This window comes from Micropterus salmoides, unplaced genomic scaffold, assembly GCF_014851395.1.
Source record: "Micropterus salmoides isolate LMB-PRFRI ecotype aquatic unplaced genomic scaffold, ASM1485139v1 Ms_hic_scaffold_21, whole genome shotgun sequence".
Lineage (NCBI taxonomy): Eukaryota > Metazoa > Chordata > Actinopteri > Centrarchiformes > Centrarchidae > Micropterus > Micropterus salmoides.
Genome location: NW_024041262.1, coordinates 23,914,633 through 23,940,120, shown reverse-complemented (window position 1 = coordinate 23,940,120; position 25,488 = coordinate 23,914,633). Strand labels below are relative to the sequence as shown.

The following is a 25,488-nucleotide window of genomic DNA, read 5'->3' as shown; positions in this document are numbered from 1 at the left end:
GCTCTTGACTCTTGAAAGTTTGCTTGCATACATTTCTGTCAGTGTCACATTGTAAATTAGTGCAATTCAAATATCCAAATTGATTTTAAAGGCGACCTATCATGCTGCTTTTCCAGTCCTATTTTGTAGTTCTGTGACTCCTGTATGGCAGCTTTACATGATTTATAATTCAAAAAAAATCATTTTCTGTCTTATACGGTCTCTTTGGGAAAGCCTTCATTTCAGCCTCTGTCTGAAACAAGCTGTAGATGCTCCTGTCTCTTTAATGCTGCGTTCCAGACCGGTCGTAACTGGGAAAGTCCCAAGTTAAAATATACGACTTCCGACCTCAAAGCGTTTCAGGCGCATGTTGGTGCATGATGCCAAATGTATACAATAAACATGACAGATCATGACAAGCTAATGTTTCTTTGGCAAGTTGACGCACAGTTAAACCCTCAGCAGTGCACTTGGTGTTAATTAAAAGGATGGACATTTTATTAAAAACAAGTGATAAATATGCGTTAGGCCTACTTGTTACCCGTTAGTTTACGGTTTACCATTTACAATGCGTGCTTCTGTGGGAGCTGCCATTGTTGTGTGACATCATTCGTACATATTTTTGACGTCAGGTGGCGTTCCGTGGCACTTTTTCTAGTTGGAGGTCGGAAATTCCCAGTTGCCTGGAACGTAGCACAAAGCCTCCTCTCAGAACCCACTGTCTTCTGATTGGCCAAGACCTGAAGCATGTTACCACGGGCGAGTTCGACAAAATATAGCAAAACGTTTGGGGTTTTTTCAACGGAAACGGTGGTGCCTCGAACACCCCTGCATTTTCCTGCCTTTTTTACGTCTTTGCGTTTACAAATTTATCGCAGCTGATTGGGTAACACCTGCGACGCGCCCACCAAACGGTAGAAAACATAGGCTACCTCGAAGACCGTTGCGGACTGTTGCACAACGTTGCAAGGAAACATTCAACGTCGTTCAATCCGAAAACGTTGCAAATCGGTGCAAAACATTTTTAAATTGAACTCACCCCACGCTGTTGTTGTTGCTGAGCGGGCTCCGTGTAGCTCCGGATGTCATAGAACGGAGCCCTTGGTAGAAAAAGCAGTTCAAAACAGAGCGTTCAGAACAGGAGGAAATCTGAGGTTTTGGCTGACAGGGATTACTTATAAATACTTTAATCTCATTATTGAAGCTTTGACAATGTTTAACATGAACATCCAGCACTGTAACATTGTAGAAAAGTCATTAAATATGGAAAAGCATAATAGGTCTCCTTTAAATGTCTGCACTGCATTAATTATAAAAAAAATAATACAACTTTGACCACTGGCATGTATTACACGACTCAGTTAAATTTTATACAATATAGAAATGAATGGAAACAAATGGCACCCTGAAACAAAGCAACATGGTTTATAAAAGGCAAAGCTGTGATGAAAAGTACACTTAAACATGCAAAACCTGTGTGATCCTACATTTATGACTGAAACTATGCTTTCAGTTGCAGCAGGTTATCAGTTTTCTTTGAGCTATTAGTTGCTACTTGAGGCACTGCGATGATAAGAGGGAGGTTAGAAGTCAGTTCCTGGTGTAGACGGTACACAACCAGTGACTCTACATGGCACAGAGCCCTGCTGATAAACCCTTTCAAAGTAAAGTCACTGACTTTAAGATTTAAACTAGAGGCTGGAAAACGACAAATATTCTGTAAAGGTCATTTAGGGCCCTGAAGCAAACTTTGTTCGAGTGGCTCAGCAGGGGATAATAAAATGTCAACATGAAAAGTAAACACGATACCTGTTGCTTTACTCGTGAACTGTGTCGTTATTAATGTAGCCTACTGGATCATGACCACTCCCTCAGCAGCGTGGGAGGGCAGATGAAGAGGATTACTAGCACCTTACAGCTGCTTGTCTCAACATGAACTTTTAGATTTCCCGTGTGTTCTGAGACCCTGCGGACTGAATGGAAAAGATAAAAAGAAGAAGTACTAATACTAAACAGTGTTTAGTGTGAAGAAGGACTATAAACCTGAACATGGATTTAGAACATGGGGCCGTAGAGCTGGATTCCTCTTGTAACTCCCCCTGCGATGAAGCAGTTAATTGCTTAGACGTTCAGATCCAGGACCCAGAGATGGACCCCGGACTTGTTTTTGTTCCCAGTGGGAATCATCTGATGTCTGGTCTGCTGGGTCTGAATGTGGTGCTGCTGGGAGCGGCCCTGGTGGCCGGAGAGGCTTTCAACCCAGAGGGCCTGAAGCACCAGGAGCCCCATGTGTTCATGCTGCTGCTGATGGGGGTCAGTTTGGTTTGGATGCTGTGGTACCTGCTGTGGGCCAGGAAACAGCCTGGAATCTGCCCACATAAAGACCACCACGCTGGGGGGGTCACCACCACCTGTAAGTACATGAGTATCACCATAATGACGGGATATAAGAGATTTGTTTTGGATAGAGTAATGAAATTTTTCTTTTCTCTCCTGATCTGCAGTGGTCCTCATACTTTTCGCTGTATTCAGTCTGCTGCTGTATATCTGCAGAATTGGGTACTTGGTCAGTATAATGGAGTGTCAGCCGGCGGCTGAAGTGCTCTCTCCATTCATGGAGGCTCCTTTTCTCGCACTGCAGGTAAGAGGCCACAAACAATGGCAAAAACCAGAAAGAAGAATGATTTTAAGAAACATAATGGTAGAAAAAAAGTTACTTGAACCTTTTAATACCAAACCATAACCATAAGTAAGGTCAAGAGGTAGAAACAGACACAGGATCTCAGTTTTGCAGTGAAAATCAAAGGTGTGTAACATCTTGTTGTGGATGAAATATTAAAATCTAGATTTTTTAAGATCCTTTTTATTACTTAAAATTGGGATAAATTTGAAATGCATTTACTTTTTTTTTAATTACAAAATTCAGTTTTATTTTTAAATTATTTAACTGACACCATGTAACAAAGGAGTAAAATACCACACCTGACAATATGGAGTAGTATGTTTTTATGAAATGTTATGCTATGTATTTAAGCTCAATTATTGAAAACTAACAATAAAACACACATTTAGAAACAAATAGTGGAAAAACACTCAGATTGGTTTTAAAGCTGTCGTTACATGTATGTGGAAACCCAGTAACATATTTTTATCCTTAGCCAACTTCACGTTGAACCATCTCAGTTATAACATATCAACATCCCAAATGTAGAAGATTACAGAGTTCTAGTTAAAACTGATATCTTTACAGAACCTGAGTACAACACTTATTCATGAGGGGGGGGTTCATGACCTATATAATCACCCCTTAAACTAAACTCATCTGTGCAACAATATGATCTAAACTCATAGGTCCACTGACAAGCTTTCCCTGAGTTTTCTAAGTCTGCGTCTTATAGTTTTCATCCGTCAAAGGAATTGACTCACTTGACCTAATGTTCCTAAATCTAACAAGTTGTTCAATTCAATGCCTCAAATTCCTAAAACAATTATAAGGATTAAAGGTTCAGTGTGTAAGATTTAGTGGCATCTAGTGGTGAGGGTTGTGAATCGCAACCAACTGTTCAGTCTACCACTGCCCCCTACCCTTTGTAAGAGCGTAGGACAGCTACGGTGGCTGACACAGCACAAAAGGTTTGTCCGTTTTCAGCCACTGTAGAAACATGACGATGCAACATGGCGACGTCCAAGGAATGGCCTTATTCTAAGGTAATAAAAACATAATGGCTCATTATGTAAGGTCTTTACACACCACTGAAAACATTGTTATGGATCTTATATTGCATTTCTGTCGATAGATCCTCAGAAATGTTACACACTGGACCTTTAAGGGAACCTTAAATTATTAAAGCTATTAGTTAGTGTTAGTCCATATTAGTTATATTGTAAGGGCTGGTAGACAAGTTGTAATAAAGGCTTAAAGGATTTATCAGATGTAAGATCAATGTTTCTGTTTTTTACTGCATGCAAACCAAAAATTCAAAAAATTACCTTTGACTCAATATTTACATGTCTTCATTTCAATCTTTTTTTTTGTAGTACTAGAGGGTGCATTATGCACAAAAACATCCTAATAAATGAATATTTAAATTCTTACTGTTCTGTCCTAAATACTTAAGTAATACATTTTCTTACTGAATGACTGCTTATTTTTCTTTTCCAGGCTTATTTACTGTGGTCTCACTCCAAAGACTGCATTCATAAACACAAGTTAATCACCAGGTGCATCAGTCTATATAATTTACTGACTTTTTAGACGTATGTATTATACATTTTCTACTGGTTAACGGTCTAGTGGTGCTTTACATTCTTATTTGAATGTTTATTTTTGCATGCTGTTTCTGATGCAGGTCTGGCCTCATGGTGATCCTGGCAACCGACCTGCTGCTCTGGCTCAACGCTGTGACGGAGGATACCATCCACGAGGAGATCGAGTTAGAAAAACAAGACATGCTTGATGCCAGCAACACAAACTCAACTGAAGCAGACATCTCTGATTTAGCAGGTAGTAAATGAGGATGAACATCCCTGCCTTGAACCCTATATTTTCCTAAGTATATTCCTCCATGTCTGCCTCAGGATTTGCCAATACGACCTTCTGCCAGTGCAATGCGACTGCAGTCTGCCTCGGCTTCAGGAAAGGCTACGAAATCCTTCATCCCTTCAACATGGAGTTCTACCTGATGGCGGGCTGCATGATCTATGTGATGTGGAAGAACGTGGGCCGCAGGATGAGTTCAGATCACCACCACGTTACTCAGAAGCTGACCCTTAGTGTTGTCTACAAAGGGGGGGTCATATATGGCCTCGTGTTTGGCGCCCTGGTCCTCGGAGCAGGAGTGTCAGTCTTTGTTCTGTACCAGGTTTGGGTGAGCCGGCGGCAGCTTCGCCTCACCGCCTTCCTCATATTTTACGGCTACCATTTAGCCGTCATGCCCATCATGTCTCTCTGCTCCCTGGCTGGGATGGTGGTATACAGGCTGGAGAGGAGAGCCAACGAAGCGGGACACAACCCCACTCGTAGCCTGGATGTGAGCCTCCTGGTCGCAGCAGCTCTGGGCCAGCTCGCTCTGTCCTACTTCTCCATAGTGGCTGCCCTGGCCTTGGAGAGGCGCGGGACTCTGGGGGACCTCGACCTTTCCTACTCCCTCCTCAGCCTGCTGGAGCTCATCCTCCAGAACATCTTCATCATCGAGGGCCTTCACAGGCACCCGAAGCTCAAGAAGAAAGAGAAGCAGCTGAGCAGCATATTCAAGGTAAACACGCTGTACCTGCATGTCATGTGACACGTGTTTTGTAAACTTGAACAAGTCAGTCATTAAAAAGGTTTTGTTCAAATGACAAATTTCCCCACAGTTTAAGAAAAAGGTTGCCGAGGAGAGGAACGTGGATATTTCAATGCTGGACAAGTCAAATGCTGTTGATGAGAAAACATCCTGGACTAAAAGAGCGATACAAGAAATCTGTGCTTTCCTCGTCCTTTCTAACGTCATGGTAATGTGTGCTTATCAGCCGATTTAAAAGAAAAATTACATTACTTTGTTGCTTCTGCATTTATTAAATATATTTATGTTCCTTCTTCTTGCAGCTGTGGATCATCCCTGCGTTTGGAATCCACCCCCAGTTTGAAAACGGCATCGGGAAAGAGTTTTTTGGCTTCTCTGCTTGGTTTATTCTGGTAAACCTGGGTCAGCCGCTCAGCGTTTTTTACAGGATGCACTCCGTGGGCGCTTTAATAGAGCTGCTCATCTCTGCATGACGAGCAGTGGTGGTCCAACATGACAATGTGACCACATGACATATTTGGTTTAAAAACACAATCATTTATAAATTATTTTTAGTCCCAATTAAAGGAAATTTTAACAGCCAACAGTAATATTTGACAACAGTGTGCTGCCAGCGACATGCACAAAGACAGTGGTGTGAAAGAACTTTAGTGGACGACGGAAATTGGAATCCAAAAATTGTAAAATGTCAATATGTTCTGCAGACATGGCAGCCGCCCTTCAACCAACCAGATTTTCTTCAGTTGAGCTGGAAAAAATACAACAACTCCATGAATAGCTTAAGGTGGTAAATTACAACTAGCAAATAAACATCCCATAAAATTAATAAAAATGCCTCAGTAATTTATGACCCTGACCCAGGGTCAGTGTAACAAAACACGTAATTCAAAGGGTACAAATTAGTTTTCTTTGGTGCTTTCAGCCACATCTCATGATCTTCATTAGCAAATGGATCTGGCTCTTATGTCTTCACGTGACCTAGAGGTCCTTAAGGGGGTCTCTTAAATAGTTGAAATTACCGCCTTAACTTTCTTCGATTCTTAAATTAGTAATACTTTCAATAGTATATTGTGAGAGCAGACTGATGAGCAACATTAATCTAAAAGGAAAATCAAAGGTTTCAGTTCTTTTACCTACCAAATGCAAGTTTTTGTTTCCCTTGGACTCAAACATCTGTCCTGCACAGAAACCTGACCCTCATCCAACACATTTGGGTGTGGCGTTCAGGCGTCCACATACTTTTGGGAAAACAGTGTGTTTCAGGAAAATGTATGAAATGAAATAACTTCCTCTGAGCTCAAACCGATCTCATCAGTTTTTAATTCTGGCAGGATATATAACATCATATTCACAAGAGGTTCCTTTGCGGTTTCTGTCTGGAAATGACAGAAAAGAAATCCCATGTTGAGTTTCCTTTCAGCACAATGTGAAAGGCTTCAGTACAGCAGAATCCTTTAGTCTAGAGTGAGCCGACAGTAGTAGTAGTTCATTTATGGCAAAGGGTTTAAAGAACAAACAGAAAACTGCTCAAAAAAGTCAAATACATCACTAAGTCATGTGCTCATGTCACTTAATCTCACTAATTGTCACCAATTAAATTTTTTTGGCAAAATGAATAAATTACTATTTAATAATTTAAATTGAATTACCATTTGGCATTGTTTTTACTGCAGCCGCTCATAATCCATGTTTTGACACATGTAGACATTTCCTCTTTTGTCTAAACCCTGAAAGCTGTCGGGAAGAATTCAGAACAAGATTTTCACTGCTTGTTTTTTCTTTAAATAAACACCAAAACAATGTGAAAATGTTCCTCTGGTCACAGTTCAGACGCGAGGAAGGGGAAACACCGCAGATCTTGTTTGTTGGTGAGGTTGTGAAGAGAACAGCTGCTCTAGATCCTCTGGATTTCAAAGAGCCGTATGTCCGTGTCGTACCAGATTGGAGGATCCACGTTGCTGCGGCAGCAAGAGAAGAAAAACAAGCCCTTGTTAAAATGAATCTTTGACGCCAAAAGCTCAAAACACATGTGACTTGTCAGACCAGTTTGAAATAAATCCATCAGTCTGCTTCGTTGGCTTTTATCTTGCAATCCAAAATGAACGGGTAACACACAGAGCTCATGTTCAGTTTGTTTACCGTAAGTAGATGACTCCCCACATGTAGGTGCGGAACCACATGGTCGTGCCGGCGTTGGCTTGGTACTTCCTGATGAGGATGGGATGAGGGACGGGCAGGAGGCCGACGAGCGTGCCGTGCTGAAGGAACTTAAGGATTTCTGACTCGTCTGTCAAACCCCTGAGGACGACAACAACACTGATCTCATCTTGATGCAACATATCTGATCGATTAAAGCTGCACTAATAAATATTTCTGTAGTAACAATGGATCAAATGACTGAGTGATCACTCATTGTGATGCTGCTGCAGAGAATGATATTTAACATCTCATTCAGCTCACTGCAGCTTTACTGTTTTGGTTTAGCTTTTTCATATTAAATAAACTATTTAATTTTTAAACTGAATATCTTTGGGTTTTTGACAGTGTGGACAAAACAAGACATGTGAACCGTGTACATGGACTATTGTCTGACAATTTATAGACAAAAAAATAATCCATTATATTAAAAAGATGAATCAATAATGAAAATAACTGCTGGTTGCAGCAAGAGCCACCATGAGTGAGCAGGCAAAGCAAACAAGCAGTGGTGGAATGTAACAAATGCAAATTCAAGGTACTTGTACTTTACTTGAGTATTTCCATTTTATGCTACTTTATACTTCTACTCTACCACATCTCAGATACAAATATTGTAGCTTTTACACCACTACATGTCTGACAGCTTTAATAACTAAATAACTAGTTACTTTTTAGATTACAAATTTTTCATACCTTTACTTCCCAGTAAAAAACATCCAAAAGTGGTGATTCTGACTTTGTTTTTCTGATAGTGTTTCCTTTAAGGGTTGTGAAAATTATCCTACTTCTTAATCTAAATAAAATATTGAAACCTAAACTATTAAAATATAAATTGCTGTAGATTACATGATTACATGTATATAAAGTAGTTAAATTAGCACAAACTTACAGCAGTCAAATGAAACATACACATTAATGCAGAAGTAATTTTAATATTGTTGCATGGATGTTGCACAAACTGCTCAAACACTCAACACTTCACATCTTCTGCACAAACTACTGGTCAGACAACAAAGTCTCTTCAGTCTCTGAAGTCTTCCTTCAGCTCTGCAGTAATAAGGGTTTTAGTTATAAATAACTAAAATGATCTATCTATCTAATATTAATTCAAAAACAGGGAACATTTACTGCACCATCAGTACTTAAATTATGTTAATAATACTTCATACTTCTTCAACCACTTTTATCACACAAAATGTTTATGCGTTATTTCTTACTTGTCGATGCAAATCTTCTCCACCTGAGGGACCAGCACTTGCAACAGCCGCATAATGGTCTGCAGAGGAAGTTTCACCTTCCATGACAACACCTGAGAAAAGTGGCACGATAAGAGGAGGACACATGAGCTACAAGTCATCACAGAAACAGCAAAACAAAACAAACAAAAAACACAGCGGAAAAGACTTGTACTGACCCATTCTGGATCAGCGCACCTCGCTGCTTCTGACTCTGTGTGGTCCGCCTGACAACAGAATAAAAACATGCGAGTGACTTTAAGTGCACAAAGAAAAAACAACCCCCCCCCCCTAAAAAAAATCATCGCTGCTGTGAAGCCTTGTGTACCTCGTGGTCTCTCTCTGAGTTGGACTCTGTGTCGCTGGCTCCAGCTACAGCACTGTTATCAGCAGTCGTCTGTGTAGAGTCTGAATGTGGTACAGCAATCAAGGTGCCGTCCTCGCCCACCTGGGTCTTCTCTGTTATCTTATCAATTCCTAAAGGGCGCAAGAACATCTTCTTTTAAATTGCAGGGGGGAAAAGAATGACTGGAATAACAATCAAAAACCTTGAAAGGTGGCTCTGAAAAGGCTGCATCTTCTCTCTGAGGTTCCTCTAAGATCTACAGAGTGATTTAGTGTCTTTTAAGCTCATTGCTTTGCTGTTTTGGTTCATTCTCACCACGTTCTGCTGCAACAGGCGGCTCTTTGCAGCAATCATTTATTGACTGAAGTCTGAAGTAAAATGACCGTCAGATGATCATCATTAAACTTTCAGTGATAGAGAAATCTAACTTCATACCTGGAGTGGCCTCTAAGCTGGCTTTGAGCGTGCCAGGCTCAGCAGGTACAGCAGGTCTGGTGCCCTCCATGAACTCTGCCTCTGTAGAGTTGGTCCTGGAAATCCCAGACTTTTTCTTCTTCTGCAGGGCCTTCTGAATAGACGCTTTGTCAGACGGCAGGTTGGCCAACTGGTGGAAAACGTTACGCTTTCGGATGATGGCGTACACAAGGTTGGAGTTACCTGTGAGGGAGATTAATTGTTGGTAGCGGCTGGAACCATAACGGATCTGTTGACTTGAGTTCACATATATGTTCTCACCATCAAACTGATACTGGATGATGTTGTTGAAGACCTCCAGAAGGAAGAAGACAAGGTGGTGGTTCTGGTGGAAGGAGAAGAGGAACCAGGGTGTGGAGAAGGCCTCCAGGAGGTGGAGCAACTTGTTGGCCGCCACCATGGACAGGCTCTTCAGATAAGGGGAAACTGTTAAAGCACAAAAAGTCAAAATGTCACAGCAGAAATGAAGGCACAGAATCCCAGGGAGGCCCTAAAATACTCTGCAGTTCTCCCATTTAGCCACAAGGGAGCGCCATTTCATCTGTGATACTCACTGTTCACTATAATTGTTAGCAGGCAGTCAAACAGAGGCTGGAGGCGCTGGTGTCCATTGGTGATGATTTTGTGGAAGATCTAAACATGAACAAGTACATTTAATATTTAGAGTTCTCTGCTGTTGTGTGTTCATTCACAGAATTTCAGAAAATACTACACAGGGAAAATACTGCCTGGAAATATCAAACATCCAAATTCCACTCATACTTTTTAAATCGGCTTTTTAATAAAGACTATAAAATATTTGGTCATCACAAACCTGAACAAAGACGGAAACATGGAAAGATAAGAAGCTCAAAATTTGAAAACATAGGGCACCCTCAAACCTTGGACCCTCAAAACTTTAAATGGGAAAGTTTTAGAAATTTCAGTCACATGTCCCAGTACTTCATTGAAATGTACTAGCAGGAAATTTGAAGCTATTAATACAGCAAAAATGAAAAGTAAGAAGATCAACAAAATTATTGTATTTCCATCAACATTTCTTGGCAATCCTCATAGATCTTTAAAGTAGGTATAAATAAAGTGATGAACTATAAATGTGGCTGGATCAAATCTGTCATAAATCTTTGAAATTGTTCAAATACTTTTATTGAGAGCTTTCTTGTGTTTCATCGCTGTTACGTCCCACCCTTTGGTGGCAACATGGGACGAACAACATCCCAACACTGACCCAAACTCAACACAAATAAGCACCTTTAAAACAACCAAATCAAGGGAATTTATTAACATAACTAGACAATAAATTAAGAACACCAAAAACACAACACAAAAATGCCCCAGCTGGGAGGCAGCAAAGCTAGCAGTCCCAAATCAAGAAGGGTCCCCTCCTGACACTTGCACAGCAGCTTTTAAAGCCCGCCTTCCAAGGCCAGGTGGACCTTATTCGGTAATTAGCTGGAGCACTCCCAGAACAGAACTGAAAGACAGAAAACATGGACACAGCACAGGGAAATACATACAGCCGTAACATCACCTACTCTCTTACCACAACGAGCAGGTCAGCGTGGGTTCCTGTGAAAACGGGAATGTCCATCGGGACCCGGAGAGTGTAGGGCTTGTTCAGACGAACACCGAAGTTTCTCTCTCCACTCAGCAGCAGGAGGATGAACACGCCGATGTGCATGAGGCCGACACGAGCTGCAGGTGCACACAAACAAAAGAACGAGAGGTTTTTAAAAGTGATCTGTGCAAGTTGACACTCATCTACAGTATACGCACACACAAACTGTATTATATTTAATAAATCAAGGCAGGGGGCGGCACGGTGGTGCAGTGGTTAGCACTGTCGCCTCACAGCAAGGTCGCGGGTTCAAACCCTGGTTGCCCCGGCCTTTCTGTGTAGGGTTTGCATGTTCTCCCCGGGTGCTCCGGATTCCTCCCACCGTCCAAAGACATGCGGACTAGGTTCATCAGTGACCCTAAAATTGTCCTCAGGTGTGAGTGTGAGTTGGACTTGCGACCTGTCCAGGGTGGACCCCGCCTTTCGTCTGATGTCAGCTGGGATAGGCTCCGGCCCCCCGCGACCCTGTACGCAGGACAAGCCGTTGACGATGGATGGATGGAAATCGAGGCAGAGACAGAGGATGACTCACATTGATCTGCTCTGGCATCGTTCAGGTTGAAGAGGATGGGAACCAGCATGTCCAACACGTCGCTGCTCTTCAGCACAAAGAACAGGAATTTCTAAAACACACAAACACAACTTCAACACTTCTGTTACATTTTGCATTCACATAAAGAACTACATGAGCATTTGTTTGAGTTTTCAGATTCCTAACGTACTTAATTTTGAAACAAAGCTGTGACTCAAATTACTCCGTATTTATAATACAGTATAATGCACTTTATTTACCATCTGCCATTTTATTTGAGTGTTTGAATTCTGACTGAGAAATATTCATGGTATAGAGTCCTATAATGGAACAAGAGAGTAGTCCATGCCGTCTACACTACTCTCTGCTAACAATCCCACAATGCTGCGCTCACAATCTCAATTTACTGCTCACTTTATATTAAAATACCGAGTGTCTTTTATAAAAAGGGAGTGGCGAGTGAGTGACTTCAGCCATGCTAGCAGCTCTGTGAGGCTCTACTTAGGTACAGCTGTGCATTTAGCTAAATGCTAACATCAGCATGCTCAAAATGACATAATATATGTGATATTTATTCAATATTTCTGTTGGCTTTTAACAAACCCCATTTCCCATAAGCCCACTGCAGGTTAAATGTAACGGATCACTTAAAGAGGCGAGTGAGTCGACTGAATGGTGTATCTAGTTTTTCATTCAACAGATAAAAAGGTGGAAACATTACAAGAGAGACAGCATTTGGATGAAACCTGTGCTGCTGCATGGGTACATTTTGTTGGGAGATGTAATTTTTTCCTGAAAAATAACAAAGAACTTTCTTAACTAGTAAAAGCTGTTGTAGTAGATTAGTAAATTGGTGGTGGACTGACCGACACTGCAATCCATAGAGCCACACCGCTAGCATGGTAAAATAAACTAACTGCAGTACTGTACTAACTGCAGCTTGCACTAGCTATATTAAAATAAAATATAAATTGAGCTCCACACCTTGTTGAAGTCACAGAATTTCCAGAAGAGGATCAGCAGCTCCTGGTGGAACTGGATCTTCTTGGTGGAACGAGGCAGATAAGTCTGGACCAGAGGATTGTTGAGCAGCCGTGACAGACCTTTCAGGATGAAGCCTAAGTCCTGATAAAGCAAAGAGAAAACACCCTTTAACATCCAACAGTGTCGTCCTTTTTAATGCTAAAAGGTTAGCTCCGTGTCACAGTACCTCTTCTCTGTGTATTCTGGAGAGATAATTCACAAAGAGGTTATCAGGTCCAGATGGCTGAAAAAAAAAAAAAAAAAAAAAGACACCACACGACGGCTTTAAATTATGCATCAGTGTTTAATTAAAAAGAACAAAGTCACTGATTGATCCATCTGCCTCTTACCTCCTGCTCCTCCTCTGCTGAGGTGGATGCAGAGGCGTCCAGGGCTTGGAGGGCGGCGCTGGCGGCCGACCCAGCCTCATGCTCCAGGGTGACGATAAGGATCTGGACGGCCTGCTCCACCAGCTGCTCCCGGTAGTCAGAGAACAGCAGGTGGTTGTACGGGATGCCGTACCCCACAGGGTCGTAGGCACACACCACGTTGAGCAGGGAGGTGAAGAGAGGCAGGGCATGTCTGGGTGAAAGACAGGTCGAGGTCAGTCAGCGCTGTAAATCTGTACTGAGGAGTCAAGCGCGGTGGGCTATCAGAGTTTTCCATGTTCAGAGTACCAGTGAAGGGCTCTTCAGAGGGGCCGTATGAGCAGCTCCACATGTAGGTTAACGCATAGCAGAGGGTGATGCATTTGCAATTTCCACTGGAGGCTTTTCACAATCCTATTTCTCACTTTTATTGTTTCAGGTTGATTTATTATTATTATTAAAATCCCTCTGAACATGTTTCTCTTACTGTCCAGATGCTGAAGCCTGAAAGGAAAACCTGCAGACAATACTCAGGGCTTTTTGGGTAATATTTATATTTACAGTTAAAAACTCTGAACGCCAGTCAAATACAAAACAATAAAGCACGGTCCTCTTTGTAGTAAAGATGCACAAACACAATGTCATCTTTCAGAGTCTCTGGTCTCTATAAAGACAGCTGCGGTAAAGATAATTTTTCATTTTTTAGTGGATTACAAATACAGATGACCAGCACTCCTGTGCACCTGTATGTGGTTGTGTTACCTGTTTTCTGTGGAGCAGAAGAAGGAGACCCAGGGATTGAGGTTTCTTTCAGATGACGGAGGAAGGTACATGGCTTCAGAGAAACAGGTGAGGAGCAACTTCAGCAGCTCGGTCCTGAACAAAGACATACACATGGGTGGATCAAGATTACAAAGAAGTTACTAGAAATCACACAGAGTTTATAGTATAAAACCAACTGATACTGAATTATTTGAATTGTGTCCAAGATACAAACTGAATGGGACATTTTACAGTTCGATTATGCAAATGTGTCAGTTCCAAACTACCTCAAAACATATTTAAACGTATCTTTGGTCTTTCTGGACGGACATTTCCTGTTACTTACATGTTAATTACAGGAATAATGTATTCCTGGAGTCATTATGTTGACACTATTAGAGTTTGTACTGTACTTTTACTGTAGAGTTATGGCCATTTAAATCCACCAAGTTGCAGTAGTGCTGTCAATGCAAATAAACATCAAACTATGCAGAGTTGAAATGTGTTCATGTCCTCTTAGTTAATGTTAAACAGGACACTCCTACAAATGTTTGGCAGCCAGATATATGAAAAAGTAATGCAATAACTATTTTTCCAGGCTCATCCAGTTATTTTGTTGAACTGGTAAAGCAGCAACATGATCTGGTCATCTGTTCTGTTTGATCGTGAGATAACTAGTCCACATTCTCTGATGCTGCAGTCTTTTACCTGTTGAGGTCATGGATGTAGTTTAGAGGAGGCGACTGTGCGAAGCCCACCCCGGCCTCCCAGATGTACTCACAGCTGTCTATGGATCGCATGTCCTCAGTTGTATCCTGCAGAGAAACAACTTAAAAAATCATCATGTAGATGACAAATGGTTGTTGTCGGTGGCAAGTGCATCAAAAACTAGTGTTTGTGGTTCACTCTCATTTGGACCGATGTGTAATTATGTTAACTAAATAATCATTTAAGTCATTTTAACAGAGTGTCTCAATTCACGCTCTTCCATTTTTACACTTGCTATTTTGAGTTCATATGTGCGTTCACACTGAGAAGTATGGCAAAACGCGGTGGACTACACTGCAGCGATTGTGATTGTAACAGTGGAAGTACGTTCATTTTATGTACTTTTAATTAAATTGAATTGAAGTGAAGTGAGCAAAGAAGCCGGCAGATATTTTGGAAAGCAACAATTGCATTCAAAAGAGAGCAATAATGGTTACTATTTGCCATTAAGAAGAAGAAGTCAAATCTTGCGTTCGTTATTTTCAGTCAGTGCACAGCAGTTTTTGATTTTAGACTACAATTAGGCGCTCAACCACCAGCACATCTGTTTGAGTCGTTCTATGAGCAAAAACGTCAAACATAGTCTAATTCAAGCCTTTCAAATTTGAGCATTTGCTGATTTTGTCTGATATACTGTAATTATAAATATAACATTTTTGGACATTTAAAGGAGTTATCAATGAACAAACTGTCATAAGTCACAGCCTTAGTGTAATTAAAGATGATGAAATGTGAAATTAGGCCTTTTCTATAGCATAAAAACCATTGAACGCCCTTTCTGTTTGTAGTCAAAATAGTTAATAAATTGACTTAAAAAGGAGAAAAACTGTCAAATAAAATGTTCCCACCATGCTCTAACTAACAAAACATACAAAAGAGTATTATAAGCTGAACTGTGTACTGAAAAAGTGATTATTCTGCATGTTATCAGCCATTAATGGCTTTATTTAATGTGATATTTAATATATTTAAAGTACTGCTCATACAGCGACTAGAGAGACACGTATTTATTCTGTAGAGCATTCTTCAGTTGCGTTAATATTTACCCACTGCTACATCTACAGCTAAAGGTCTAAAGAGAACAGTGCGACTATGTTCTCACCTACTTCTGCTGTGATTCAGCAAGTGGACTAAGCTGAGTACTCTGCTGACAATATCTGTATGCGACACCTCAGCACAGATAACTACAGTTTTATGAATAGATCTGACTAGGTGCTACTGTTGTTTTTTTCATAAGTAAACTGACAGCAAAGGGCAGCATGCCATGCCGTGCCACACTTAAGTTCACTGGAGTTCAAACAAACCCAGGAAGCAGCGATTTGGTGAATTCGGCCTGTGACTTCCCTGATTAGCAAAGTGTACTTGCAACAAGCCGGCAGATATTTTGGAAAAACTGTTTCATTTGAGTGATTTTAGGAGTTTGAAGAAATAAAAAGGTGTTATAAAACCGGCCCTAATCACATTTAAATTCAGTTGCAGTTAAATGCAGAGATGTTTTTTTGGTTTTTGTTCTTGGTTTCTTTACGAGTTTGAAGTGGGTGATGTCAGGCATTTTCGTAACCCAATCAAGAGTAAAATCAAAATGTGATGACAGTTGTGGTGTTGTTTGCTTACGCTGTCAAGCCATCAAATGTGACCAAACACCCACACAGTCTTGATGAAGCAGATTAGCTTCCGTCCTTCCATGAGGATGTTTCCCCCAAACTTTAACTTTGATTCCTGCTTAGTCATAAATGTTATCAAAGAGACATAATAAAGCGGATATTTCAGAGACAAATAACTCCCTTACTTGGCAAATAAAACCAACACTTGCTGCATGACTGTACCGCTGACGGTAAGACTATATGTTTTCTTGGGAAGCTCAAATCCAAGGCATTCATGATGCTCAGAAATGTCACCGCCCAATAATGTGTTTCTGTGTGTTCGTGCATGCTTCACAGGTCACAGCGGCAGGTGGGAACAAACGACCGCCGCAGGTCATTTTCCACCTTCTGCCGAACAATTTCACTCAGTCGCTCCACTGACTTTAACATTTCCTCGGGGGGGCTGTGAGGTGTGAGGAGCGGTCTGATCACGGAGGGGTTAGGACCTCTCCAGATGTTTGCTCAGCTCGGTTAAGAAGCGTCTTCTCAGCCCAGTTAACAAACACGGCCACTCCTGCCTCTCTCTTTCTCATGTGGAGTAACTCATTAACTTGAGCTACTGCCTGAGAAGGTTGTGTGAAGGAGATAACAGAGCTAACTGGTGCTGCCACGGGGCTAAAAAAACAGGGACTTTTCATGAGCAACAACGTATTGACACTGTTGTACCTTAAGGGCTAAAAACAAAGCAAACACCAAGTCGAAGCAGGCTCTGTTTTTCTTCTAACAGTATGTGCCAAGACTCTGAGGATGTCACTCAAAAAACTTTTTTGTGAGACAAAGATGAGAAGATTGATCAGATGATCTCACGTCAGGCTGCCTAGCTTAGCATAAAGATCGGAGGACAGGTGGGAACAGCTAGGCTTACTAACTTTTTCCAAAGTTAGAAAGTACTCCCACTAACATCTCTAAAACCATATAATTTACAGAATATCTCTTGTTTTGAACTTTTTCTTGACGAACGATAGCGTACCCACACACGCAGTTCCTCTTTATAGCATCTACAGATGAATTTGGTGGATGGTTTATGTGTTGCGTTCTCAAGAGCCACTAAAGCTGATGATACACGGGGCAATTTCTTTGAGCAATTTTGCTGGTGGCAAGTCCGACTATGTTTTGAACGGATACCGGCATGGTGGGGCGGAGTGAACACATTTACTCTGACAGTGAAATCAGAGGTGTTTGGGTTTATTTACAGTTGGCAGTCGCCCCCTCGGACAGACAAAGGTAAGACTGCGAGAATGTTATTCAGTTTCTAAACACTGGTCTAAAATCAGATGATACAGCCTTTGATCACATTGATGTAGAACTGCTAACTAAATCCAGCAGGAATGATCTGCTAGCTTATGATTTAAATAAGCTTAAATGCACGATGCTATAAAAGTAGAACATCAGCCAGGAAATGTATGTAGTACCAAGTTTGCAAGAGATCTGGAGTAGCCACTCTATCGACCGCATGTACACAGACTGGTTAGTCTTTAGAGGTCCCTGATTGGCCGCTCTGAATACGATCAAAACATGAGGATTTAAAGGAGATTTAGGAAAATAAAGTGGAGTCAGTTTGTTGTTAGAGCAGTTAATTACAACACAGATCACCTGTTAAAACTGGAATAAATTCCTTTGAGGGTTTTCAGTTTTGTAGATTATAACCTTTATTCTACTGGCATATGACTATATTTTAGGCACAAAAACCTGAAAACTTCACGGTGAGGTTAAAAAACAAACAAGCTACAACATTATTAGTGAGCTTTAAAAGGTGTTGCTACTTTTTTTCACTTTGAATAGAGTCCTCTTGCTAAACTAGGCTAATCACATCCAGGCAGCTCTGTATTTAATGCACAGACACGGGATTGATGTCGATCTTCTCGTCTCACTCTCGGAAAAAAAGCAAATAAGCAAATGTCAGAAAATGTTGACTAGTCCTTTAAGCAACAGCAGATGTGCTGCAGAAATGTCATTAATGAATAAGCCCAAAGCCATTTTTTGGTAAGTCTCCTTAATTAAATACTGAATATTGGCAGGTGTTTGTCTCCAGCTGCACTGTGGGATAATGAGGCCACAGCTGAATGCCTGAATCGCAGTGTAATGTAGAGGGGCAGTGGACTCACCGGGCCGTTCTTCTTGTGGCTCTGAGCAGTGAAATGTGGACAGAAGAGCAGGTCGGCGATGGCCAGCAGCAGGGATTCAGCCAGCGGCCGTGCTTCATCATCATCATCGGCATCTTTGTCTAAACCCTGGACGATAAAGAGACGAGTTATAAGACACGTCACGTTTGTGGTTTTGACACTACAGGCCCGAAATTGTAGATTTAAGCCAGAATTGTCCATTCTGGCTTAAAAATAGCAAACTCCATGAACTGATGAAGATCATGTGATATGATCAAAAGCTCCAGAGCAGCTACAAAAATGGATGATGATTTGTATGCTTTTTAATTAGTTGATAGGTAAAAAAAATATATAAATAAATAAGAGGAAGGAAACTTGATAAGTGAATCATAAAGCAGGCAAAAACAAAAGGAGGGAAACAGAAGGAAGGATAGAGCACATGCAACTGCAGCAGCCATCCATGCAACAAACACAACATGTTAACACCAGGTAAACACACAAAATCTTGTTGTTTCTGTGGACACCTGGAAGTCACCACAGCACCCAGCCAAGAAATAATCACACACATAAAACCACAAATTATCATTTTTACATTTCTATTTTTGTACCAATTAAACAATTCAGATTTAACATGTTGTTGTAATTTTTGAGGTTCTGGGAAAGTGATTTTGTTAGCCAGGCTAGCTGTTTGCCCCTTGATTTCAGCCTTGCTAAGTTAACTGAATTAGTGTATTTTCCAAAATGTCACACTATTTTTAAAAACATAATAAAATTCACTTTAACAGCGCCACAAAAATCAGTAACAGTATTTCACTGCAGAACAACCAACCAAATTCACACATCTACAAACAACCCATTAGCCTGTTCCAACTGCGACAGCTCTGCATTTTCCCTCAGTCCCACACTTTAATTAAGGGACATTCAATCCCTTCCTAATTCAACCACTGGCCGGGAGGAGGGAGGGATACAATATGGGCAGTGTTTGGACCTTGGGTCCCCTGCCGACCAGGTAACCAGAGAACCAGCAGCCTTCAAGAGGTGGAGGAGGGAGGAGGAGAGGGGGGTTAATTTTGGACAGTGACCTCAACTGCATCAACAGCAGCAGCAACAGTCTCATCTTGCAGTCCAGATCCTGAATCAGACAACAACATCGCTCCTAACCAGTGTAGATTATTATAACTGGGAGTCTCCAAGGGCCAAAGATCCTCTGATGTCTGGAGAGCTGAAAGGCTGCTGACAGATTCGACTCTACAAACTGTTTGATCAGTCTGATGCTTCCAACACAACACGTGGTACTGTAGCTTGTCTCAGGAAGCAGAGGTTTTATTCATCTGCCTCTAAGAAATCGTTTCTTGATTTCCTTTTTGTTTTAATCTCCACCAATAAATACAACCAAAGAAGCAAAATAAAGCTTGTTTTCCATGTCAGTTGACTTAAATCTTGTTTTTTAGGTTTTGCAAATATCTTCACTGATGATATTTCTGCCAGTTAAATGTTCTTGTACAACAGAAGTAATGTTTACGTTGTGTTACACCCTGCAAAACACTGCATGAATCCTAGAGGTGTAACAAAAGTGCCAGAAGTATTTCCTTCCTCATAAAACAGAATTGTTTACTAAGTCACATTCTTTTACTTCCCTGCCTTTCCCTACATTCCTGGGCCACCTACTGCCACCCACTATTGATCAGTGTAATAGCATATAGCATAAAACCGTCGGCAGGGAATCCACATCACCTGCGTGATATGCAAGTATAAGATTCAAACCTTAATGGAGCTACTCATAAAACATAGCTCCATTGTGCTACCAGTGGTCAAAAACTGCTCCTTTTGGTGATTAAGCAGTGAAAATGTCAGCTATACTTTGTGATTAGTGCTAATTAGTGAACGTTAGCAAGCTAATATGCTAAACATAGAAGTTGAACACGGTAAACATTATACCTGCTAAACATGTCAGCATGTTAGCATGGCTGTAGACTTGTTTGTCTAGCAAATAGCATAGTTACTCAAGATAATCCCCAGACTGGCTTTACTATTTCATAACTTGGGGAAAAGCTGGGTGAACTGTTCCTTTAAAAAGTAAAAAATATAGGATTTTCTCTTCTATTTTTATTATGTCAACATGTAATTATCTGCTGTTTTCACATTATACTGACACAGGCTTTGCCAGTTACTGTCAGGAAATTACGGCCTGTGAATCAAAACAACAATTTAGAATAATTATAACAGACTGGGGTAGAAATAAATTGAAGAGAAACAAAGCTTTCAGGTCTTACAATCAATACAACTAATATAACATGGGAACACACTCAGAGAGGCTGGTTGGTTTGTAATTAACCACGAGATTATTACTTCCTCCATGCATTCCTTTCCTATTACAAGCAACTCGCAGAACAGACGTGGATAACGGCGTCTGATACTCTATGACAAGCTTCAATGCGAAATCATTGATGAACAGAACATCCACTGCTCCTTCACTGTGCCGTAGCTTCACACTCTTCGTGTTCTCTGAGCCGAGGGAGGCAGACTGAGTGTCAAACAGGACATGACACAACAAACAAGTGCAAACGTTATATAAGACCTCTGCAGAGTTTCTGGGGAAAGACCTGGCCTCTCTCCACTACTTCCTGTGACTGACTGAGTCGTACCCCCGATCTGCCGGCTCCGGGCACGGTGGACCAGAAGAAGCCTCTCCAGTCGGCGTCCTCGAAGATGTACGGCAGGATGCGGGTGAGCAGGCGGGTGCAGTTCAGGACAATCTGGCGCTGTTTCTCTGAGGAGCAGCCGGAGTCTGCAGCCTGGACCAACCTCTCCACTGCCTGAGAAAACCACATGTAGAAGACTTTAACACGGTGGTGACGCTTTAAAGTCAGGTTTCTATACATTTATGCTTTTAATTCCAGAGTTTTTAGTCTTTAGTCAGGTCTTCAGCTGTTATTGTCCCATAGAAATCATCTCCTGTATCTCCAAAACCCGCAATTCAAGTCTAACTTTTTAGTTTCAGAGACAGCAGGAGATCATAAAGATTCCAACAATACCAAACATAACAGGCTGAATTTTGGGAAATCTGTTTAAAATGATGTGCAAGACATTTAAAATATGCAGCTGTTAGAAACATGGATTTGAATATTTTGCATCATTTAGCTTCAGAGTTGAAACATGCTCATTTCCTTTCTGTTTGAGTTAGATGAGAAGATAATATTACATTACAATCTGCCTTCCAGTATCTCTAAAGTATCACTAATTCACACTTTACATCTCGTTTGATTAATCTGAAACAAATGTGTAAAAACCACATGTTGTGGTTGCCTGTGTAACGGTAGCCAGCTAGGCTAGCCAGTGAGTAAACCTCACTCCCCGACACCTTAAGAGAAGAACTAGCGACAAACCGCAGCGCCCGTGGGTTTTACCCTCCTTGTTAGGGCGTCCGCTTCCCATACCCGAGGTCGCAAGTTCGACTCAGTAGAAACCTCGGGCAGGTAACTTCATGTTGACGACAAGACTAGTTTTATGCAAAAAAGTGAATGAGCATATTTCCCCAAATGGTCTAAAAGTATTCCCTAAAATACTCCGTCTGTGTATCGTTTGACATTTTAGAGTTAAGACTCAAAGTCAAATGTTAATCAAGCAAGAACTGCAAGACCTTTGGCCAAATATAAAAGTCTGAGTGTGGCAACATTTTGGACTAAATAAAGAACCAATTGATCAAACAATATGTAAAGATGGGGTGGTGATGGTGCAGTGGATAAGACGCATGCCTTTCTTGTGAGAAACCATGGTTCAATTCCCCACTGTGATACATCCACCAATGTGTACCTGAGAAAGTCACTTAAGCCCCTAGTTGCTCCAGAGGCGTGCGACCTCTGACATAAATAGCAATTGTAAGTTGCTTTGGATAGATGAGCAAATGTAAAGATGATTTAGTCTCTGATCTGTCACTTGATAGCGTTTGGTACTCGGTGCCACGGACACACTTTGCAGCGTATGTTAAATGCTCTGTATTTGTATAGCGCTTTTCTAGTCTTTTCGACCACAAAGCACTCAAAGCGCTTTTACACTACATCTGCACCATTCACACACATTCACCTACTGGTGGAACAGCCACCAGGGGCACTTGTGGGTTCAGTATCTTGCCCAAGGACACTTTGACATGCAGCCGGGCAACCCGCTCTACCTCCTGAGCCACAGTCAAGCATGTTTTAATGTTCAACATGTTTGTCTCTTCAGCTGAACATTCTTATTTTTAGCCAGACCTTCAAAAAACATCTGCTTTACTTAAATAACCTTTGACCTTTACAAACACCAAAGTGTGGGAACAACAAACAGCAGCATTCCTTTGACTCTGACTGTCTCCAGGATGGCAACACATTTGAACCCTCGCTGCCTGTAGCAACTACCATCTGAAAACATGACATCCTGTAGAGTAACCCCTCCTCAAAACTGCAGGTTACCTTGTAGCAGAGGGTTGCCAGGTTGGACGGAGACTCCTCTCTGACAGCTCTGATCTCTGCCGCCGGCACCAGAGCGAAAACATCCTGGACGGTGGTGGAGGAGTCGGACCAGAACTGATCCCAGAAGACATCGTCTGTGGCTTCTACAGGCTGCAGGAGAGGAGACACACCAACACACCACTCTGTATGTCTATATGTGTGTAACATGATCCCAGACAGGAGAAACATCCCTGAGCTCTGACCTCCGAATGAGGAGAGCAGTTGGATTTCTGCTCCCACTAGTGAATGTATTATTCATTACACAGCTGCTAAATAAAGTCAAATGAAAACAGAAAGTAAAATTACATTCTACATCCTCACAGCACACCTGTGTTATGTTATTTTAAAATTTTCTTAATTTACCTTAAAGTATGACACTCTATATTTTATCTAATTTCATTTTGTCCCATTATTTCTTTTGTTGTGTTTATGTTAGTGGGTTAATCCTCAGTGGTAAGTAAATTTACTCAACTACAATCTTGAACTACTTGTATTTTACTTGAGTATTTCCAATTCATGTTACTTCTCAACAACATTTCAGAGGGAAATGTTGTATTTTTACACTACATTTATCCGACAGCTGTAGTTACGATTTGAAATTAATAACATATCAAATACATTTATTACATTAAACCAGTGATTCTCAACCTTTTGGGCTTGTGATACGTTACATAAAATCAGTGTGTAGTTGAGGCCCCTTGTCAAATTTCCGAAAAGTTGTAGGCTCAAAGAAATCAAATAATCAGATTTGTGTATCAGAACATTGTTTATCCTTGTTTCCTCTCTCACAACCACTCACATTTTAATGGTGACCCTTTGGAGGGGCTCGAGCCCTAGGTTGGGAACCACTGGACTAAACTAGCTTACTAAAGTAGCGAAAAGTACTTCTGCCCTGAGCAGCTACAACAGTAAAACGCTGTTCTAACATCGATGCATCAGATTTAATAATCTCCTAATGTCAGTGATTTATCAGCCACAGGAAATATTTTACCACATGAGTACTTTTACTTTTGATACTACAGAACAATTAGCTGATGTTCTGTACATTTACCTAAGTAGGATTGTGAATGCAGGACTTTTACTTGAAGATGGTTATTAATAGATTCTGCAGCTTTCAGCTGTGTGTTTTTGTAGTTCTTTAGTGCTCCAGTAAACAGTTTGAATACTGTAAGTTCTGCAGCTAACTAGTATTATTATTATTGTTCAGTTCATCTTCTGATTATTTTCTTGATTAATTATTTGGTGTAAAAAGCATAAGAAAATAAAGATCTTTAAATTTTCTTTTAAATTCTGTCTCACCAACAGTCTATAATATATTCAGTTTACTTTAATGTAAGACAAGAAAAGCTTCACACATTTATGACACAACTGATCATTAACAATTAATCTGGCAGTTGTTTTCTCCACTAATTGACTTATGATTTGTCTAGCAAAAAGCAAAATCACAATATGATGTCTTTAAATGTCTGGTTTTGTCTAAAAACGAAAAAATATTCAAGTTTTCTTTGAAACAAAAGTATTTTTTAAAAGGACTCAACAGATTATTCGTCTGTGGAAAGACTCAAGACTCACTAATAATGGACTAATTGCTGCAGCTATAATCTGCAGACAAAACTTAAACAGGTTGGATAGCAGCGCCAACATTCAAATGAATGGTATCTAGTTAGTTCCACCTTAAATGCACCTGCCAGGGAAACACATCTCTGCTGCAAAACTAATTAAATTCAAAGCTGTCAAGTCACATGTTCAAGCTAGTTAAGGATCATTTCACTAAACAAATAAGAAACGGGAAAGGATTCAAATACTCAAAAGGCCAAAATGAGCGTTTGCAGTATCTTAAACAGCACAAATATTAAAAAATAATATCAATATTTCAGGAGATATGTTTGTGTTTTGTCTGGACGTCATCAATATCAACCGATTGATGAGTTTTCCCTGTTTTTTTCTCTCCAGTTTGTGTCATCAGGGCTTTAGTTCAGGCTACCATCTGGCACTCCAACTTTATCTCCACAGGCTGAAATTAAACCACAAACCGACGCGCTCAACGTGCGTTTCTGTATTTTTAGTGTTTAAACGTAAAAAAAACCGACCTGTGTTTTGGTTGTGAGCTGAATCACCGCTTTCCTGAAGTGAAGTTTGGTGTCTGCGTTTCCCATTTTGTGTCACAAACCACCTCCTGCCTGCGTGGATCCGTGTTAATACTGAGTCGCTGTAAAGGACGATGGTCTCCCTCATCCACCGGTGACAGCCGCTCTGCGCTCCTGCTGCGTTCAGGAACTGCTCGGAAACTCCAGCTACCAGTGCCAAAATCTGTATGCAGTAGTTGTGTTTGTGAAAATAACAATATGGTGATGTTTTGTGCTGCAGCGGTGAAACAAAGACGAGAAAAGTGTAGGCCAAGTGTAATGTTTATATGTTTTTGTTTTAATTTTAATATGTAGCCTATCAGCCAACACTTCAAACAACAACAACAAACAAAGCACATGATATTGACAGCAACCACCACAAGAAACGTAAAAACAAAACACCAAAAGAACATAAAAACACACATGCAGTTTGCCTTTCAACAGAAACATCGAAATAATGGTAATAATTATTAATGATTCTATTACAAATGGCTTTCCATGAGGAAAAATTAAATTAAAGCAATCCAGCTCCACAATTAAA

General features: G+C 40.8%; 2 protein-coding genes across 2 annotated transcripts; one reads left to right on the top strand and one right to left on the bottom strand.

Annotated features, from left to right (window-relative positions):
* The first annotated feature begins 1,833 nt into the window (after positions 1-1,833).
* On the top strand, positions 1,834-7,071 carry LOC119916148 (proton channel OTOP3-like). The gene is made up of 7 exons (XM_038736050.1): positions 1,834-2,392; positions 2,484-2,620; positions 4,142-4,200; positions 4,329-4,483; positions 4,558-5,234; positions 5,335-5,472; positions 5,567-7,071. Exons 1-7 carry the CDS (start codon positions 2,029-2,031, stop codon positions 5,735-5,737), a joined length of 1,701 nt encoding a protein of 566 aa, XP_038591978.1. The 5' UTR covers positions 1,834-2,028; the 3' UTR covers positions 5,738-7,071.
* Positions 6,567-25,049, bottom strand: hid1b (HID1 domain containing b). The gene is made up of 19 exons (XM_038736049.1): positions 24,912-25,049; positions 22,783-22,932; positions 20,980-21,150; positions 18,338-18,463; positions 14,530-14,636; positions 13,822-13,935; positions 13,042-13,273; positions 12,879-12,935; positions 12,653-12,793; positions 11,669-11,759; positions 11,062-11,213; positions 10,073-10,151; positions 9,780-9,944; positions 9,480-9,701; positions 9,027-9,175; positions 8,878-8,925; positions 8,681-8,772; positions 7,404-7,562; positions 6,567-7,222 (listed from the first exon to the last, which is right to left on the bottom strand). Exons 1-19 carry the CDS (start codon positions 24,975-24,977, stop codon positions 7,159-7,161), a joined length of 2,385 nt encoding a protein of 794 aa, XP_038591977.1. The 5' UTR covers positions 24,978-25,049; the 3' UTR covers positions 6,567-7,158.
* Positions 25,050-25,488: the final 439 nt, after the last annotated feature.